Source organism: Lagenorhynchus albirostris, chromosome 7 (genome assembly GCF_949774975.1).
Source record: "Lagenorhynchus albirostris chromosome 7, mLagAlb1.1, whole genome shotgun sequence".
Taxonomy (NCBI): Eukaryota; Metazoa; Chordata; class Mammalia; order Artiodactyla; family Delphinidae; genus Lagenorhynchus; species Lagenorhynchus albirostris.
The window spans coordinates 42,064,165-42,084,325 of NC_083101.1; the positions used below are offsets into that span (position 1 = coordinate 42,064,165).

The window sequence follows — 20,161 nt, forward strand, 5'->3', positions numbered from 1 at the left end:
CTCAAAATTTCAATCACATGAGATAAACAAACATAACCTTTATGCACAGAGATTCTTTTGGAGGCAAAAAGTTATATCTAAGTGATGGCTTCATGATAACCCTGAAGTAGAATCTAGAAAGATGAGACTATGCAGAGTTGCAGTAGGAGGTGCATTAACTGCAGAGAGAGCACCTGTGCAAAGACACTCAAGCCTGACACCTGCTGGGCACTGTAAATACTGCAGGTGGGGATGACTAAAGGCCAGGGGTCCAAGTGTGAGAAGAGACAGAAATTAAAATAGAGATGTTGGCCGAAGCAAGCCTGGGAGAGAGCATGGCTTGCATCCCACAGGTGATGAGGCCTGGGGCTACCACTGCCTGAGTAAGGGTGCCTCCACTAATTAGAAAAAGGCGCCCTGCTGCTGAAGGACCGATTAGATAAAGGGAGTGATCACAGAAAGCTCCCCTTCCTCAGGGCCAAATAGCCCCATGAGGCTTGGAAGAGCACAGTTCAGACTACACGCCTCTGTGCAGAGCACACGCTGGGTGGCTAGTATGCACTAACTCTGTGTGGGCAAGCCATTAGCAGCGTTGTTTTAAGCGTATCTTTCTATTGTAGAAGATCACTCAACCCAAGTAGGCAGATGAACTTAGAGGAACTGAGCCCAGGGGCCGCGAAATCACCTAGGAGCTTCTGCCATAGTCCTGGCAAAATGTAATATGGATGAAGAAGCAAATTTAGGAGGAGGCCAAAATCTACAAGCTAGACCCACTGGATGCAAGACATAAAGAAAGTTCAGTGAAGGAGCTCTGAAGAGAATGGGCTCTGCAATAAATTTTTCTTACATTCAATGTAAAATATTAGGCAAAATTAAGTACAGTGGCCTTTACGGTTCCTTCCAGCTATAATTTCTTTTGATTTCTAAGTTAGTACTGTGGTTAAGTAAAGTCCCTTCAGAGGTACAGAACAGTTCCTACACCTGAATGGGATGCAAAGAATAATCTGACTTCTCTTCACCAGGGGATGAGTTGAACTGTCCTTGAAGAAGAGATAACAGATGGTGTGAACCCCAGATCCTAGAAAAGGGCCAGGCAAACGACAAGTATTCAGGTTTTTGAAAACAAAGGAACAATCATTTCCTCTCCTAGATCTTCACACCCTTCCTCTGCTGGCTACTTTTTCTCAGCTTATAAACATCCTCAAATATACCCACCTAAAAAACTCTCACACCTATGATTCTTTGGATCTTCTTGTGGGTAACCTAAGTCTCTCCCATGCCTTCAAACACCTGTCCTCCCAAAAAGCCCAGATCTGTACCTTGGGCCCAGACCCGTCTACCAGGCCCCTCTAAAGCACTGAAGATGAAGTAAGATCCTCTCCCCATCCCCAATCCCTTCCTACTGTGCTGTGTATCTCACAAAAAGATGCAGCTGTAAACTGTCACCCACACTTGCTGCCCTCCCTTTTCTAACTGGTCACCAGGCCCCACCCAATCTCTCTCGGATCTCCAAAATCCAGTCCCACATTTTATAACTTAAGTGGGACCCTTAGATTACAATTCACCCTGCACCCAATCAACTGCCTTCCATACGGAGGTCCGAGTGAGCCTCTAAACCAGAAGTCCATCTCACTGTTCTTTAGTGTTTCCCTCAGCCTTCAGGATAAACATCCAAACTTCTGACAGGACAAACAAGGCCCCTTTCTGTTGGGCCCCACTAGGTTTCCAGTATCAACTCTCATTTCTTTCCCAAACCCTGAGTTCCACTCCTGTACCTTAGTTTTGCCATTTTTTCTTATATTTCTCAAACTTTGACACACACTTCTCCCTCCTACTACCCCAGGAGCTTCTACATATCCTTAGAAAGGATGGCACCTCCTCCAAGAAGCCTACCCTGAACTTTCCCTTCCAAGATTCTGTGTTCTGCAAAGGGGAAAGGTGGGGGGGAGGGATAAATTAGGAATTTGGGATTAACATATACACACGACTATATATAAAATAGGTAATCAACAAGGACCTACTGCATAGCACAGGGAACTCTACTCCATATCCTATAACAACCTGTATGGGAAAAGAATCTGAAAAAGAATGGATATATGTATAACTGAATCACTTTGCTGTACACCTGAAACTAACACAATATTGTAAATCAACTGTCCTCCAATATAAAATAAAAATTAAATTAAAAAAAAGAAAGATTCTGTGCTCTTTAGCACCAGAACTCACTTCTTCCAGAGCACTGACTACTGTGCTTGTGTTTACCTGCCGCCCAGTAGAAGGGAAGATTACCTATGGCAGAAGCATCGTCTCCAGCAGCCCTTGGTTCTGACAACTCATTCAAGTGCCAGGATACTTTACCCACATAACCTACTTCATTAATTCTAAGAACCCACAGAAAGAGTGGTTTTTAATGTCATTTTACAAGTGTGAGGAATGTAGTTCAAAAGTAACCTGCCCAGGCCACAGAGCGCATAAGCCCTAGAATTCAAACCCTAAGCTGCCTTCACACCTGTGCTCTTCCCACTATATGATACGACTATTTTGAAAAAAAATTTTTTTTTCCTGAGCCCTGTTTTAATGGAAAGGAAATGAAGCTGGGATATATCAATTTCCTAATCGCTTTGGTCTGTACGGGACAAAGTCATGCAACAGACCAAGTAACATCTGTGGAACAATTAACGATGCTCCAAACTGTGCTAAGTGTTCTACATTGTAGAGTCTACAAGCATTAACAGAGTGCCTCCTTGTAACCGCCACAGAGAGTGGGTCCTGTTAAGCCCATACTACAGATGAGAACACTGAGACCTAGAAGCCTTAAGGCACTCCGCAGGAGTCCTAGGTCGCACGCCCCGTCTGGTGCACGCACACCCGGGCACTGGGCACCGGTTCTAGTGCCCACCCTCCACCTTGCACCATCAAACCCCGCTTCGCAGCGCCGACACCAGAGCCCCTGGAAGCGGGAACTACAAACCTGTCTCGCCAAGCCATGGCTGGAAGAAGCTCCTGATACAGATCAGGGGCAGATCTTTATTAATCTTGAGGGTGCTCAGAAGCGGCGCCCAGTCCAGCCCGCGGAGGCGGTCGGCGTTGAAGTCCAGCACGCCCCCCCGCAGAGAAGCGCGCACGGCGGGCAGAGGCACCGAGTCCTGCAGCGCGCACAGGTACTCATAGTGCGAGACGAAGTCGGCCGCGCTATCGCGGCGCAGCTTCACCGAGTGGATCATGGCCCCAGCGCGGCCTCGGGGGACGCTGGCTGCGGGCACGATGCCCACACCCGCCTGGGGACCCCGGCTCGCCTCCCGGTCCCTCCGGCGCCCACTGCCCGGCGGCTGCGGCCACGCAGCGTGCGCAGGACCTGCGTACCAGCCAGAAGACGGAGGGCTACGGGCCCCAGCTAGGCCGGCCCCTCGATGCCGCGCTCCCGCGCCGCTTCCCGCGCCGCAGAGCAGGCAGTTGGCGCCAGCCTCATCGCCCTCCGCGCCGCGGGGCTGCGGTTCAAGCCGGTTGGCGGCGCCGTGGGGCGGGGCTAGAGGACGTCAGCGCGCTCGTCGTGCGTCAGCACGCAGCCCCGCCTCCCATGGGGACCCGGCCTGAGGAGCAGGGGAGGGAGCATCGAGACTAGGGCAGCGCGAAAAGTAGGTGGTTTGGAGAGTTGGGGGTTTCCAGAAGGCGTTTACTGACTGATCCAAATAAAAGTGAGATATGGTTGTATCAATGCATTTTATTTATTTTTTATTTTTTTTATTTTTTGCGGTACGCGGGCCTCTCACTGTTGTGGCCTCTCCCGTTGCGGAGCATAGGCTCCGGACGCGCAGGCTCAGCGGCCATGGCTCACGGGCCCAGCCGCTCCGCGGCATGTGGGATCTTCCCGGACCGGGGCACGAATCCGTGTCCCCTGCATTGGCAGGCGGACTCTCAAACACTGCGCCACCAGGGAAGCCCTCAATGCATTTTAAAAGTAGTTAAACTCCTGATAAGTGTCTGTGCTCGCCCTGCCCAGGAGAAAGCGTGCACTCCGTGAGGGACACATGAAAAGATGAGTGCCTGTGGTCCCTTACCTCGTGCACGGGTGTGTAAATTTCTGCGGAGAGCTCTTAATTTCTGTAATTTCTGCTGACTTGACAAGGTGGTTGGCAAATGGTCACGTGTTCCATGCATTCAGGACATGATCGTGGTTACTAATAATCACTTTGTTTTGTACTGATAATGATGGCTAACTCTGGTAACTAGTACTTTCTGTCTCCTAGGCATTATTTTAAGCACTGTTTCAGTATGAAATCATTCAGTTTTCCTAACAACTCCACAGAGAATTTACTACTGAATATCCACTTTACAAAAGAGAAACTGAGGCGTAGGAAGTGAAGTAACTAAGTAAGAGGAAGAACTCAGACAATTGGTGTTAATAAATTAACCCTGCAAGGAGGCCGTTAGACGAGTGATGTGTCCGCCTGCATAAACCAACCAAAATCTAAGCCTGTAAATGCCTCAGGATTACGAAAACCGCTAAGGACAACCAGTCACAAACCACCAACTAGGCTTTAAAGCCATAGCAAGTCAGTAATTTACTTGCTTTGCTTCTGCCCTTTTAAAATAAAAACCTCTGCAGCTCCTGTGGCTGGAGTGATCCTCACCACTTTCAGTTTGGTGATGCCTGAAATGAATCTATTTTTGCTCAAATAAACTCTTAAAATTTTAAATATGCCTCAGTTTGTCTTTTAACATTGGCCGTAGAAGTTGGATGCTCCAAACTGTATCCAGTGTCTAGAACAGCGGTCGTCCTCTGGTCAGGCCTTAGGTGTTACGTGTACAACGTTCCTCTTCTACCACCACCTTCTGGATGTCTCCACCCACTACCATCTCCCGCGCATCAGATCCCCTAGATGTGGTCAGCAATGGCTTTCACATGCAGCGTGCTCACATTATAACATCGCAGACACTCCTCCGTCCTCCAGCCAGTGTGTGAAGTGAAACATTACCATTCCTGTTGAAGAGTCTGGTGTGACCACTTTCCCAAACACAGCCACTCCCCAGCTGACCCTGGGTAACCACTCTTCTGAACTTGGTCTCCATCACTGCCATGGATGTCTTTAGATTTATGCTATATTTTTAGGTATTCTTAAACAGCATATAGTATTCTACTATGTTTTCTCTTGTTACTTGCTTTATTTAGTGTTATCTTTGCTAGGTTCATCCATGGTGACACATAAAGATCTGTCTAGTTCATGTACTTTCCTCGCTATGTAAGATTCCCATGTAGGGAAATAGAATAATTTATATGTGTATTTTCCTGTTGATGGACATTTAAATTGTTTCCAATTTTCAGTATGATTTCTTTTTTAAAAAAATTTTATACAATCTTTAAAGGTTGCTTTACATTACAGTTATTACAAAATATTGGCTATATTCCCTGTGTTGTACAATACAACCTTGAGCCTATCTTACACCCAGTAGTTTATATCTCTCACTTCCCCACCCCTGTATTGCCCCCTCCTCCCCCTCCGCACTGGCAACCATTAGTTTGTTCTCTATACCTGTGAGTCTCCCTCTTTTTTGTTATATTCACTAGTTTGTTGTATTTTTTAGATTTCATATATAGGTGATATCATACAGTATTTATTTTTGTTTGACTTATTTCACTTAGCATAATGCCCTCCAAGTCCATCTATGTTGCTGCAAATGGCAAAATTTTGTTCTTTTTTATGGCTCAGTAGTATGCCATTGGTTACATGTACCACGTCTTCTTTATCCATTCATCTCTTGATGGACACTTAGGTTGCTTCCATATCTCGGCAATTGTAAATAATGCTGCTATGAACACTGGGGTACGTGTATCTTTTCAAATTAGTGTTTTTGTTTTTTTCGGATATATACCCAGGAGTGGAGTTGCAGGGTCATATGGTAGTTCTATTTTTATTTTTTTGAGAACCCTCCCTACTGTTTTCCACAGTGGCTGCACCAGTTTACATTCCTACCAACAGTGTACCAGGGTTCCCTTTTCTCTACATCCTTGCCAACATTTGTTGTTTGTGCTCTTTTTGATGCTAGCCATTCTGACAGGAGTGAGGTGATACCCCAGTGTAGTTTTGATTTACATTTACCTGATGATTAGCAATGTTGAGCATCTTTTCATGTGCCTGTTGGCCATCTGCATTTCCTCTTTGGAAAAATGTCGATTCAGTTCTTCTGCCCATTTTTTAATCGGGTTGTTAGTTTTTTTGATGTTGAGTTTTATGAACTGTTTATATATGTTAGATATTAATCCCTTATGGGCATATCCATTGCAAATATTTTCTCCCATTCAGTAGGTAGTCTTTTCATTTTGTTGATCATTTCCTTTGCTTGCAAAAGCTTTTAAGTTTAATTAGGTCCCATTTGTTTATTTTTGCTTTTATTTCCTTTACTTTAGGAAATGGATCCAAAAAAATATTGCTGTGTTTATGTCAAAGAGTGTTCTGCCTATGTTATCTGCTAAGAGTTTTATAGTATCCAGTCTTACGTTTAGCTCTTTGATCCATTTTGAGTTCATTTTTGTATATGGTGTTAGAGAATGTTCTAATTTCATTCTTTTACATGTAGCTGTCCAGTTTTCCCAGCACCACTTATTGAAGAGACTGTCTTTTCTCCATTGCATAATCTTGCCCTCTTTGTCGTAGATTGGCATAAGTGCATGGGTTTATTTCTGGGCTTTCTAACCTGTTCCATTGATCTATATTTCTGTTTTTGTGCCAGGACCATACTGTTTGGATAACTGTAGCTTTGTAGTATAGTCTGAAGTCAAAGAGCATGGTTCCTCTAGCTCTGTTCTTTCTCAAGATCGTTTTGGCTATTCAGGGTCTTTGGTGTTTCCATACAAATTAAAAATTTTTTTTTGTTCTAGTTCTGTGAAAAAATGCCATTGGCATTTTTATAAGGATTGCATTGAATCTATAGATTGCCTTGCGTAGTATGGTCATTTTAACATTATTGATTCTTCCAATCCAAGAACATGGAATATCTTTCCATCTGTTTGTGTTATCTTCAATTTCTTTTATCGGTGTCTTATAGTTTTTGGAGTTCAGGTCTTTTGCCTCCTTAGGTAGGTTTATTCCTAGGTATTTTGTTCTTTTTGATGCAATGGTAAGTGGGATTGTTTCCTTAATTTCTCTTTCTGGTAGTTCATTGTTAGTGTATAGAAATTCAGCAGATTTCTGAGTATTAATTTTGTATCCTGCAACTTTACCAAATTCATTGATGAGCTGTAGTAGTTTCCTGGTGGCTCTTCGGGATTTTCTTTGTGTAGTATCATGTCATCTGCAAATAGGGACAGTTTTACTTCTTCCTTTCCTATTTGGATTCCTTTTATTTCTTTTTCTTCTCTGATTGCTGCGGCTGGGACTTCCAAAACTATGTTGAATGTAAGTGGTGAGAGTGGGAATCCTTGTCAGTATGATTTCTGTGTCGCTACATCCATTTTTTTTTAGTCTCCAGCATCATTTAATGTAGTTGTCTCCTGTCTTCTTAAAGCTCCCTCTTCTGTGTTTTCCATCAAGCCACTTGATTTTTTTATCCCTCTCTAATTCCTTCTTCACAGTCTCACTCTTGGGTGTCTCTTGCTTACCCAGTTTCAATGTAGGTGTTCTTTAGGTTCCCATCCTCAGCATCCACCCCTTCGAACATTTCACAGTTTCTCTGGGTGATCTTATTTCCTGTTCAGGCTTAACTTCCCCCTCCAGGGTGATGTCTTTATTATTTTTTTTTTTTGCGGTATGCGGGCCTCTCACTGTTGTGGCCTCTCCCGTTGCGGAGCACAGGCTCCGGACGCGCAGGCTCAGCGGCCATGGCACACGAGCCTAGCTGCTTAGCGTCATGTGGGATCCTCCCGGACCGGGGCACGAATCCGTGTCCCCTTCCTGGAAAGCTGCATATTTCTCATTGTCCTCAGCATCAGATCTGTGTTCCTTAGCTCGGCATATAAGCTCCTTCACGATTTGACTACCTCTTTTGTCTTACTTCTGGCTACACTCCTCCCTGAATGTCTTCTCTAGACATGTGGACCAGCTTGTAGTTTCTGATGTTCTATCATTCCTTCCTGGGCCTTTACAGATGCTGCTTCTTTACTTAAGACCCTTCTCTTCTGCTTGCTCTTCAGAAAGCTGACACCCGCCTGTTTCCCAGCCTCAGGTTGGGGGCCAGCTTCCCTGGGAGGCTTTCTTTCCCTGACCCTCATCTCTCCTCCCCTGCTTGTTTAGTGCCTCACTACTCTGCTGCCTGACATCCCTGTATCATGTCATGTCTGTATCATCATCATGTCTCCAATGATAAGCATCTTTTTAGATAGTTTTCCTTCCATAGACTATAAGTCCTTTGAAGGCAGGGAAAGTGTCTCATTCATCCTTATATTCCCTATGCCTAGCACAGTGTTGGTACAGAGGAAGTGCTGATTAATGACTCCTGGGACTTTCTCATCTATTCTCCATATAAGTCATTACTAGCACCTTGTGGCTACTGCCTACAGATGAACTTCAGGGAAGCTTCATCATATTAATTAATCATCTAACATATTAATTTAAAATGTGTTTTCCTCGAGCTTCCCTATTTTCTGTTTGGCAGTCAAGGCTTGCCTGATCATCTCTTCCCTCCTTAACATTTAGTTATGGCTTAATAGTGGCTTTGGTTTTCCTTTCAGCATCTGGTGTGTTCCAGCTTCCCTGAACATGGTGAGCAACAGCTGCCTCCCCATAGCACCTCTGGGATCCTCTGACAAGCCAGATCCATGCCTGGCCCAAGACAAGCTGCCTTGGCTTCCCTGCAGGAACCTGCCCTGGGAGGGACATGGCTACTGGGCAGTACAAGATGTGGACTCTCCTCCTTCAGGGCTCTGGTGAGTGTAAGTTTGACTAGAATACAGTTTATCATTTTACCTCTGATTCCCTGTAGTTGACTGCTGGTCCATCATGACAGCATTATACCCAGACTGCCAAACCATTTTACCTTCCCATGGAACCTCACTGCAGATGCATTCTACTCATCTCTAACATTCATCTTCTCTGGACCTGCTTTCAGAGCAATGTGTTTGTTAGATCCAGTCACAGAGCTATGTCAACAACACAGGCTGTCTTATTTTAACTGACATGTGGTCCCCATTTCTTTTTTCTACTCCCTTACTTATGGCTGTTAACAATGACTCTTTCTCCACTCTTTTCATGTCCCACTAGACTCTGTTGTGTGTCCTTATTCTCTCACCTGAAGAGGATACCTCTTATTTCACCAAGAAAGTAATGTTTCAGACACAAACTTCATCATCTTCTTTCTGCTGACTCTGGCTGCCTTCCAATCCATGTTCCATGACGCAGACACCACCATCTCCTCTTCAAATCCTTCTGTGACTTTCCATTGCTCTTAGGATAAAGACAGACCTCCTCACAGTGGTCTAAAATGTGGAGTCACAGGCTGGCTGCCGGTTGAGAACTGTTGCCATTCTGTAAGATAAGGCCCTTGCTTCAGAATGTAAATCATACCTCCACTAGATATATACTGTTTAGTTTAACAGGCAAGACTTTCTTGATGACAGAAACAGTGTGTTGACTTGCATTCTAGAGCAAGCTTCTCATCTTGTTGTGCACTGGCACTCTGGGTGCGCTAGTCTGCAGGGCAGGGCACCCCCTTGGCAGGATGGAGCATGATCTCTGCAGCCTCGTCTTGCACCTCCTTCCTTTCATTCTCAATCATCCAGCCCACAGTGGCCTCCTTTCAGGCCTGCATACTTACAACGGCACATTGCCCATGCTGCCCCTCTGCCTGAAAAGTCCTTCTGTTTAGTTTGCAACTGATTGATGCCTCCTCATCCTTCTCATCTTTTCTCATGTGTTACTTTGTCAAGAAAGTATCCCCTTACCTACTCAACTCATCACATCCCCCTACCGTAGCTCACATAACACCACGTACCTCTCGCTTATAGCCTTCATCACATTTCACATCCAGTTTTAGATAGGTGTTTACCATACGGTCCGAGAGGAAGAAATTATGTCTGTTTTGCTTACTCTTGCATCCCCAGCGACTAGCACAGTTACTGATAACCTTTGTTAAATGGATAAATGAATGTATCCAATCAATGACCAAGCCCTGACAGTTTTTCTTTATAGGGTCTCTCATACTCCTCCCTTCCATCTGTGTTGCCATTACTACAGTTCTACCATTTATTATTTTATACCTGGATTGCGATGATTGCTTCGGAGAATAGCATGTCTTCCTATCTTCCTCCCTACAACCTCTGTTACACCTCCTAAGGTTCTCGGATTATGCCATTGCCCTGTTCCAAACCGTCCATGACACCCATTGCCAACACAATACAGCCAAACTCTTACGATTGACATTCAAGACCCTCCATAATTTGGCTTTAATTTCACTTTCTAGACTTTTAAAAAAATAACTGGATCTAATTGTCTCTGCATCTTTGCTCCCTTTCATACCTACCTATTACATTAATTTTTTTTTCTAGTCAATCTATTTTACACCTCCTTCTCTGGGAAAACTTCACTGAGAATCCAAGCAAGATATGGATCCCTTTTCTCCCCTGAACTTGTAAACAGTTTAACAAGACATATATGCAACTGCCATAAGGCATCTACATCTTATCTCCCTCTCTGGTATCTAACCTCCCTGAGAACAGAGGTACATCTCTGTGTTCTGTGCAGTTCTCGGCACAGTATTATACACATAGTAAATATTTGGTAAATGAACGAATAAGTGAATGAGTCACCATGAGAAGGGTATCTCTCATTCTTTCTCTCTTTTTCCACTTTCAAGTTTTTAGTTAGTTTCCTTAGACAAAAGGTTTCTTCGTATCTACACAGTGTCCAAGCTCACAGAGTGTTGCAAATAGCTGCTAAGAGCATCCCTCCACCACTTTAGAATAGCTTGCTCTCCCTCTCAAGTGGAGAGAGCAGAATTCAATATTTATTAAGTGCCTTTGTTCACTTGGCATTTAGAGGCACTCAGGGCATCAGTGCTCTACACTCAGTGAAATGCCTATTTTGTTTGTAATTTTCCTTTGTGAATAACAGCTATCTACAAAGATGTTTTGTTACAATTTTCCATCCTTTTAGATTCATAAAAAGCATTTTAACTACATAGAAGCAGAAAATGAATAGAAAGAACTTTGAATTACATTTAATAAAATTTTAGGGAGATCTTTGTGGTACATTAGTGAACTTATTTGGGGAAACTTTAGCCATGTAAATTGTGTTGGAGAGGCACCAAGAGTTCAAGAATTCTCAAAATTTGAGTACACAATTGCCTTACATGTAGGCATGGTGGCAGCCATCTACATAACAATGATTTGGAGGATGCTGTATTAGTCAGCTCTTGCTGTGATAATGCTTTGGAACAAATCGCCCCAAAACTCAGTTACATAAACAAGAATTTATTTTTCTTGGGCCTATGGGCTAGCTGCAGTGGCTCTCTTTGAGACCTCTAGATGGCTGCTTTTGCTCCATATTTTGGGTCAGTTTGAGGTCTGTCCCACACATCTTACTCTGGAGCCCAACTGTGAGGCCACAGCTCCCAGGCCCTGTCTTCTTACAAAGTTCACTGAAACATAAGATGTGAGCCCAACCGTACAAGCCCATTTAAGGCCTCTGTTGCTCATTTAAGGCCATCATGTCTGCTCACACTTCATTGGCCAAAACATGTCACAGGTCTTAGTTGTATTTAGAAAATGTGTATTTGTTTAAAATTGGGTGCTCTCACAGAAGAATATTGCATTTTGGACAGTGTTACCTTAGCATTTTCACTGGCATTTGCAAACGTGATAAACTTCGTGTGAACTTTTTCACCTTTGAGAACTTTTTGAAATTGTGGGACAATTTCTATGGGAAAAGAGGAAGGTACACTTTAGAACTCAACTCTGGTTATGGCATTGTTGGGAGAAGAATTAATGATGATAAGGTCAATACAAATGAAAGATTTGGGATTCACATATTCATCATTAACATCAGCATTCTGCAGAACATTCCTGGAGAATTGTGATGCTAGCTTTATGTGATTTCTCTCATAAATCATTATAATTTGACAAAGCCACTTCAGTAAAACATACATCATACAGTACATCACATTTTAGTTTTTCCTACCACTCCACAACTTATCATCAGTACTGTACCATAACCAGACACAGAAACAGAAACTGGGTGAATTCATTGTTAGCAAACGGGCTTCACAAGAAATACTAGTGGAAGTCCCTCAAATGATAGCAGGCAGTAACTCAAGCCATAAAAACAAAACAAAAAATGCTGACTAGAGCAGTTGTGTAGGGAATTATAAAAGATAATGTAATTTCAAATTTCTTCTCCTTCTCTTAACTAATTTAAAAAGTAAGTGCATAAACAATAAGATTATATTTGGATTGTTCTGTATATAACATAAAGAAATGTCATATATTTGATGATATGGTACAAAGAAGGCAGTGAGAACAAAGCTGTATTAGAATAAAAATGACACTAGATCATAACCTGAATCCGCAGGAAGAAAGGAAGAGAACCAGAAATGGTAAATAAATAGATTAACCCAACAAACTCTATAAATATTTATTTGCTCTACTTTCTTCTCTAAGCTCCTTTAAAAGATAAGCTTGTGTGAAGTAATAATTATAATAATATGTTGTTAAGTATGTAACATATATAAATGTAATAACAAAAAAGAGGAGAAGTAATGCAGCTCTATAAAAGTACAGTTTCTGTTTCTCACTGGAATGAAGTTAGTATAAATCTGAAGAGATTTTGGGAAGATGTATTACATAAGCCCTAGAGCAGCCATTACTCAAAAAATGTGGTTAAAAATCATTAAAGGAATTAAATGTTACAGTAGAAAATATCCACTTAATATAAAAGGAAAATGGAGGAACAACAACAATAATAAAAAAACAAAAACAGACATGTAGAAAACAAAAGGTAAAATGATAGACATAAATAAATCCTACCATATAATAATAAAAACTAAATGAAAATGAATTAAACAATACAATCAAAAGAAGGCAGATATTGTCAAACTGGGTTTAAAAAAATGTTTTCTATAGGAGACACTCCTTGGATTCAAAGGTCTAATTGTACAAAGTAAAAGGATGAAAAAATATACATCATGCAAATAGCAACCATAAGAATGCTGAAGTAGCTATACTAATACCAGAAAAAATAGACTTTAAAACAAAAAAAAAAGTTACTAGATATGAAAAGGGACATTTTATGATTAAAAAAAAGGGAAGATACAAAAATTATTAACATATGTGCCCTGAATAAGATAAAACCAAAATACATGAAGAAGATACCAAAATACATGAAGACTTGAAATAGATAGAAATAGATGAATGAAGAAATAGATAATTCCATAACATTAGGTAGAGGCTTCAGTACTCCACAGTCAATAATGGATAGAACAATTAGGCAGAAGATCAACAAGGATATAGAAGACTTGGACAACACTATGAATTAACAAGACCTAATAAATGTCTATAGAACACTCAACTGAACAGTAAAATACACATCCTTCTCAACTACATGTGAAACCTTTTCCAGCATAGATGACATGCTAGGCCTTAAGACAAGAGATTGAAACCCATATACGTTTCTGGTGGGAATGTAAAATGGTGCGGCCATTTTACACAACAGCTGGACAGTTCCTCAAAGTGTTAAACATAGAGTTACCCTATGACCCAGCAGTTCCACTACTAAATATATACTTAAGAGAAATAAAAGCTTATTATCTGCATAAAAGCTTGTACATGAATGTTCATAGAAGCATATTTATAAAAACAAAAGGTGGAAATAATTCAAATGTCAATCTGATAAATGAATAAACAAAATGTGGAATATCCGTACAATAGAATAGCATTCAGCTATAAAAAGGAATGAAATATTGATCCATGTTACAACATGGATGAACCATGAAAGCATTATGTAAAGTAAAAGCAGCCACTCACAAAAGACCACATATTGTATGGTCCCATTTATATGAAATGCCCAGAATAGCAAAGCTGTAGAGACAGAAAGTAGATTAGTGGTTGCCTAGGGCTGAGAGGGTTGAGGAGAATGAAAAAACCTTGTTAATATGTAATGGGTTTTTTTGTGGGGGGACAAAAATCTAAAATTGGATTGTTGTGATTGTTACACAAGTCTTTTAGTGGTTACACTAAGAACCACTGAATTGTATACATTAAAGGGTTGAGATTACGGTATGTAAATTATATCCCAATGAAGCTGTTAAAATTATGATAATTTTTTATTTATAAATTTGAAAATTCATCCAAAATTATAAATTCTTAAAAAATGCAACCTAACAAGACTAACCCAAGAAAGAAAAAATATCTAAAAAATCTATATCTACTCAAAAAGTTGTTTGTATAATTAAGTACCTTTACAGAAAATGATTTCCAGGGATAAATGGCTTTCCAAGTAAATTCTTCCAAATATTTAAGGAAGAAATAGTGGTGATCCTACATAAAAATCTTCCAGGAAACAGAAAAGAATATATTGCTCAGAATTTTTTATAAGCCCAACATAAGCTTCAGATCAAAACTAAAAAGAATATTACAAGAATAGAATCACAGGCCAGTTTCTCTTTTGAACATGCATGCAAAATGTGTAAACAAAATCACAAACTGTATCCATGATATGTAAAACAATAATATATCACAATCAAATTGGCTTTATTCTAGTAATGTAAGGTTGGTTTAATGTTCAAACATGAAACTGATCCCAGGAATGAATTAGAATGGGGAAAAAAAGTCATTTAAAAAAGAAGTCTTGGGAATTCCCTGGTGGTCCAGTGGTTAGGCCTTGGCACTTTCACTGCTGGGGGCCTGGGGTTCAATCCCCAGTCAGGGAACTAAGATCCTGCAAGCCATGAGGCAGGGCCCAAAAAAGAAAAAGAAAAAAAGAAAAAAAGAAGTCTTAACCAGGAGAAGCACAAGACTGAATAAACATAACAGATAACACCTTATGAAAAGTAGGTGAAGATTATGGAATATCTAAAATTAAAAAAAAAAAGAAATTGTTAAAGATTCAAGAGGATGTGACAAATATTGTACATAGGCAAAAAATAAAATAAAATAAAATATACAAATGATGGGAGCCCCTAAAGAAGAAAATCAAAGCAAGGAAACAGAATACCAACAAAATGATTCAAGAAACTTTTCTAAACTAATAATAACAGTAATAATAGAAACTGCATATTGAAAGAGTACATCACATGCCTGAGACTATTAAGCCTGAAAAACCAACACCAAAGTTATTCTAGAGAAATTTTTAGACTTAAAAAAAGAAGTGAGCTTGGAATTTTAATCCCAACAAAACTAACTTTCACTTATAATTGGAGACAGGCCGCCTGTTATCAACATACAAGAACTCAACGTATCTTAATTACATAAACCCTGAAAGAATCTATCAAAGAATAAGCATCATACAACCAAAATGACTAGAAGCAATCAGTGTAAGAACCGATGGTGAGAAGTAAGAATATAGTTTTTATAGAATTAGAACTAAATGAAGGTTAAAACGGAGAGAGTATAGTATATAATGGCAATATGCTCTGGCAATGGAGATGTCAGTCCTTTAAGTGAGAGAGAAAGATTGAACAAATGCCAAATGAAGTTAAAACTGTTTTCAATAAACGTATTGTTTACCAAACATAATATTAGAGTTTCTGTCCTGAGTCTGTTTTGTAATATGGAATAGAGCAAATGAACAATTATGAAATAGTCTAATTATAACACCCCTTGTGAACTTGAGAACTAGGGTTCTCAGGGTGGGAAGAAAGGGAACACAGAAGTAATATAGAAGAGGTTAACTAAAAACTCTGCAGTGCTGAATTTGAATTATCTGTACTAATACGATATTTTAATGATATATATATTTCTACATATATTTAGATTAGACATGTAGATAGTTAGGCCTATTTCTATCTATAGATACATATTAACTGTATATCTGTACTATATAATTATATATGACTATATATGTGTATACGTGCACATGTACACACACAAAAATACATACATACACATTCTATCTCTGTTCATTGACTAGGCCTAGAAATAATGACCAACAAAATAGCAAAAGTCATCCATAGGGTCCAGATTGTGGTCTAGAAAGCTGATTTCAGGTCTGGATCATTTGTGTGAGACGAACTTGGAAAATCTTGTGATACCAAATAACAAGAAAGTTATCAAAGACTACTAGGGTTATTTCAAAAGGACTTAGCCAAAGGTAAAGAGGTTTTCAGTGGACAGTGGAGCAATTTGAGCATCAATAAGGATAATAATTACAATGAATTGAAACTCATCAACTGTGTTTAAATCCATGGGTTTCTATGGATATAAAAAAAAGTCAACTTGTGAGTATAATTGGGAGAAAAATCATTATAATGAAAACTGATTTTTAAAAAGGCAGTGATGTAGTGAGGTGGGGGAAGAAACAAGCCTTTATCCTGTCTTTCCACTATGAACTGTATCACTATGTAACAAAATCGTAGAAGAGGGGATAGATCTCTTCATAGACGTATTCCAGCCAATAAATGAAAAAGAAATGATCAACTTAGAATATCATAATTTTGCAATCTGTGATAAGTTAACAGATCTAGACACTAAGTATCAGTGGCTGCTAACATCATAAAAGGAGAATAGCTAGATGTTGCCTGCTTCCTGATGAAATAATACACCAGACTATAGTCTTCCCAAAAGGATTGATCAGTTTCCCATTTTGCAGGAAATAGGACAGAGGAACGTGTTGAGCTGCACCATGGACATGTATTCAGCAAAACCCATATTGTGGGAAACTCTACATGTCAACTCTACATGTGGGAAACTCTACATGTCAGCAGGTAAATTGAAGGGCAATAAAAGGATGGAAAAGCAACCTGTAGATTAAAAGAGAAAAAGTCATTATTTAAAACTGGGCAAAACTAAACGATGCTGTCTAGGGAGGCAAACTTGGGTGATAACATTTATAAAGAAATTTAAGGAAGAGCCAATTATAAAAGTCAGGAAAATGATTACTTTGGGAAAGAAAGGAATTATAATTGGATCAGGACAGATGGAGGGGCTTTAGGCAAAGTTCTATTTCTTCACCTGGGTGTCAGTTAAAATGGTATTTGCCTTGTAATATTAAGCTATAAATTTGTCTTATGTGGTTTCCTGAATCTATTTTTATTTTATAATAAAAGTGTTTTTAAAAAATCAAACACCTAGGAATAAATATAATGAAAAATTTACAAAAATTCTACACAGAAAACTGAGAAACTTTATTGAGAGAAATTAAATCATATTTAAATAAATATATAAATATATAACAGATATATCATAGTCATTGATTGCAAGGCTCAGCATTGTAAATCAATAATCTCCACACTTTCTACAGATTTAATGCAGTAGGAAAATCAGTAATCTCCGCACTTTTTACAAATTCAATGCAATAAGAAGCAGAATCTCTTGTGTGTGTGTGTGTGTGTGTGTGTGTGTGTGTGTGTAAACTGACAAGCTGAGTCTAAAATTTATGTGGAGATTCTTAGGACCAAGAAATAGTAAGATATGAAAAACAGGAACAAAGCTGTAGGACTTACACTGTCAGATAACAAGACTCATTAAAGCTATGATAACTAAAACAATGTGGTGTTGACACAATAGAAATAGAGCAATAGAACAGAAAGGTTTGGACTGTGACTCATATATATGGTCACTTTGTTTATGACAAAGGTGAAAGTACAATGGATAAAGGATTTTTTTTCAATAAATGGTGATGTGTCAGTCTTCATATAGAAACAATTAATTTTGACCCTTATGTCAACTCATATACAAAAATCAATCCCAGATGGATTGTCAATCTAAATAATCAACAAAATAATCACTGAAGAGTGAAAAGACAAACCAAAGAATGACAGTTCTTTTCAATATCTATTTCTGACAAGACCTTGATTCCAGTTTGTATCAGAACCCAATAAGAAAAAGACAACTTGAGGGCTTCTCTGGTGGCGCAGTGGTTGAGAGTCCGCCTGCCGATGCAGGGGACACGGGTTCGTGCCCCGGTCTGGGAGGATCCCATGTGCCGCGGAGCGGCTGGGCCCGTGAGCCGTGGCCGCTGAGCCTGTGCGTCCGGAGCCTGTGCGCCGCAATGGGAGAGGCCACAACGGTGAGAGGCCCACGTACTGCAAAAAAAAAAAAAAAAGAAAAAACGAAAAAGACAACTTGACAGAAAAATGGACAATGCTTGAACAGGCATGTCAAAAGGAAGAATATCCAAAATAAACAAAAAACCTCAGAAGGTGCTCATCCTAATGCGAGAAATGAAAGTTAAGTAATTAAATTAATTAAATTAAAACAAACATTAATTAATCAGGGAAATGCAAATTAAAACCATAATGTAACACCACTATATGCCCATCGTTATGGCTAAGATAAAAAAGAGAGCTGATGAGGATGTGCAGCAACTGGAACTCCACGCACTTCCGGTGGAGCAGTAAATTAATATCAGCACTTTACAAACTGCTGACAGTACTGTGGAAAGCTAAACAGATGCATAACCTGTGACCTGGCAATTGCACTCCTAGTGCATCCTTAGCAGATGTGTGTACATATGTGTCCCAAAAGACATGCAGAAGACTGTTCAAAGAAGCACTATTATTCATATAGCCCCGAACTAGAAATAACCCAAATGTCTTCCAAGAGGAGAATAAATAAACTGTGGTAACTTCAATACAATAGAATACGATGAAAGTGAATGAACTCTTGCTATATACAAAAATATGGCTGAATCTCACAAATTTAATGTCAACTGAAAAAAGCCAGATACAAAGGAGTACATATAATACATTGCTTCATGACAAATGACTACAAAATTTAGCAGCTTAAAGTAGCATATATTTATGGTCTCAGTTTCTGTGGGTCAGGAGTCCAGGTGTGGCTTAGCTGGGGGCCTCAGCCTCAAGGCTGTAATTGAAGTGTCAGCTGGGGCTGTGGTCTCATTTGAAAACTCAGCTGAGGGAGGATCTGCTTCCAAGTGTACTTATGTGGTTGTGGACAGGATTCACTCCTAATAAGCTCTGGACTGAGGGCCTCAGCTCCTCACTGGCTGTGGGGTGGTGACCTCCTTTAGTTCCTTGCCACACACGTCTCTCCCTAGGTCAGCTCGTGACAGGGCAGCTGTCTCCCATCAGAGGGAGCAAGTGAGAGAACAAGGTAGGGCTTTCGTCAGCTAATCTTGGAAGTGCCATCCCATCACTATTGCCACATTCCATTTAGAAGCAAGTCTCTAGTTCCAGAGGGGAGTATAGCAAGGACATTAATACCAGGGCGTAAAGGTCATTGGGACTCATTCAGAAGCTGCCTACTGCATGATGTGATTCCGTTTTTGAAGAGCTGAAACAGGTGAAATAAATCCATGGTGATAGTAAGCAGGATTGTGGTGAATACTGACAGGGCTCTGGGTTGCTGATAACGTTTAAAGTTTTGAGTGTGAAGATCTGGTCCCACAGATGTACTTTATAAAAATTCATTGGTGCTTCTGATTTGTGCACTTTTTCTGTGTATGTTACATTTCTATTAAAAAATTTACTTTAAAATAAAGAGTTGGGCTTCCCTGGTGGCGCAGTGGTTGAAAGTCCGCCTGCCGATGCAGGGGACATGGGTTCGTGCCCCGGTCTGGGAAGATCCCACATGCCGCGGAGCGGCTGGGCTCGTGAGCCATGGCCGCTGAGCCTGCGCATCCGGAGCCTGTGCTCCGCAACGGGAGAGGCCACAACAGTGAGAGGCCCACGTACCAAAAAAATAAATAAATAAAAATAAATAAATAAAAATAAATAAATAAATAAAAATAGTTAATGTTCTCCCCTAGAGGCCCATCCTGCTGATAAGCAACTTTCATTGCCTCTAGTCATCATCTCCCCGCCTCTCCTCAGCCAGGCAGTAAAATGCAAACCCAGTTTATACTTTGCTGCTTAAAATCTGACAGTTTAGCCTAAGTGTAGGCAGCATTAAGTTTGGGAAAAATATGGGTTGAGGAGTCAGACTAGGGTTCAGATCCAGGTTTTACCACTCATTGGTTGTGCAACAGTGGTCTTCATTTTCCTCATCTGTATTATAAGTATGCGTCAGAGGATTGAATGGCAAACTAATAACTGGAAATCATACAGTATATACCTGTTGTAAAATGACTTGAAGTTCCCC

At 40.4% G+C, this 20,161-nt stretch overlaps 1 protein-coding gene and 1 long non-coding RNA gene across 8 annotated transcripts in view; one reads left to right on the forward strand and one right to left on the reverse strand.

Annotated features, from left to right (window-relative positions):
• Window positions 1-3,474, reverse strand: part of CEP78 (centrosomal protein 78) — a 31,749-nt gene extending 28,275 nt beyond the window's left edge. For 4 of the 6 annotated variants that reach the window (XM_060153420.1, XM_060153423.1, XM_060153422.1 and 1 more), the window contains exon 1: window positions 2,951-3,431. In XM_060153420.1, coding sequence (XP_060009403.1) covers window positions 2,951-3,203 — 253 coding nt within the window. In that variant the 5' untranslated portion in view covers window positions 3,204-3,431. Of the gene's footprint in view, window positions 1-2,950 lie in introns of all 6 variants that reach the window. The other 2 variants (XM_060153425.1, XM_060153424.1) reach the window with 2 other exon arrangements.
• An 84-nt stretch (window positions 3,475-3,558) lies between these two features.
• LOC132523577 (uncharacterized) overlaps window positions 3,559-20,161 on the forward strand; it is a 75,911-nt gene continuing 59,308 nt past the window's right edge. For both annotated transcript variants that reach the window (XR_009541578.1, XR_009541579.1), the window contains exons 1-2: window positions 3,559-3,674; window positions 8,645-8,839. This is a non-coding gene — a long non-coding RNA (uncharacterized LOC132523577). The remainder of the gene's footprint in view (window positions 3,675-8,644; window positions 8,840-20,161) is intronic.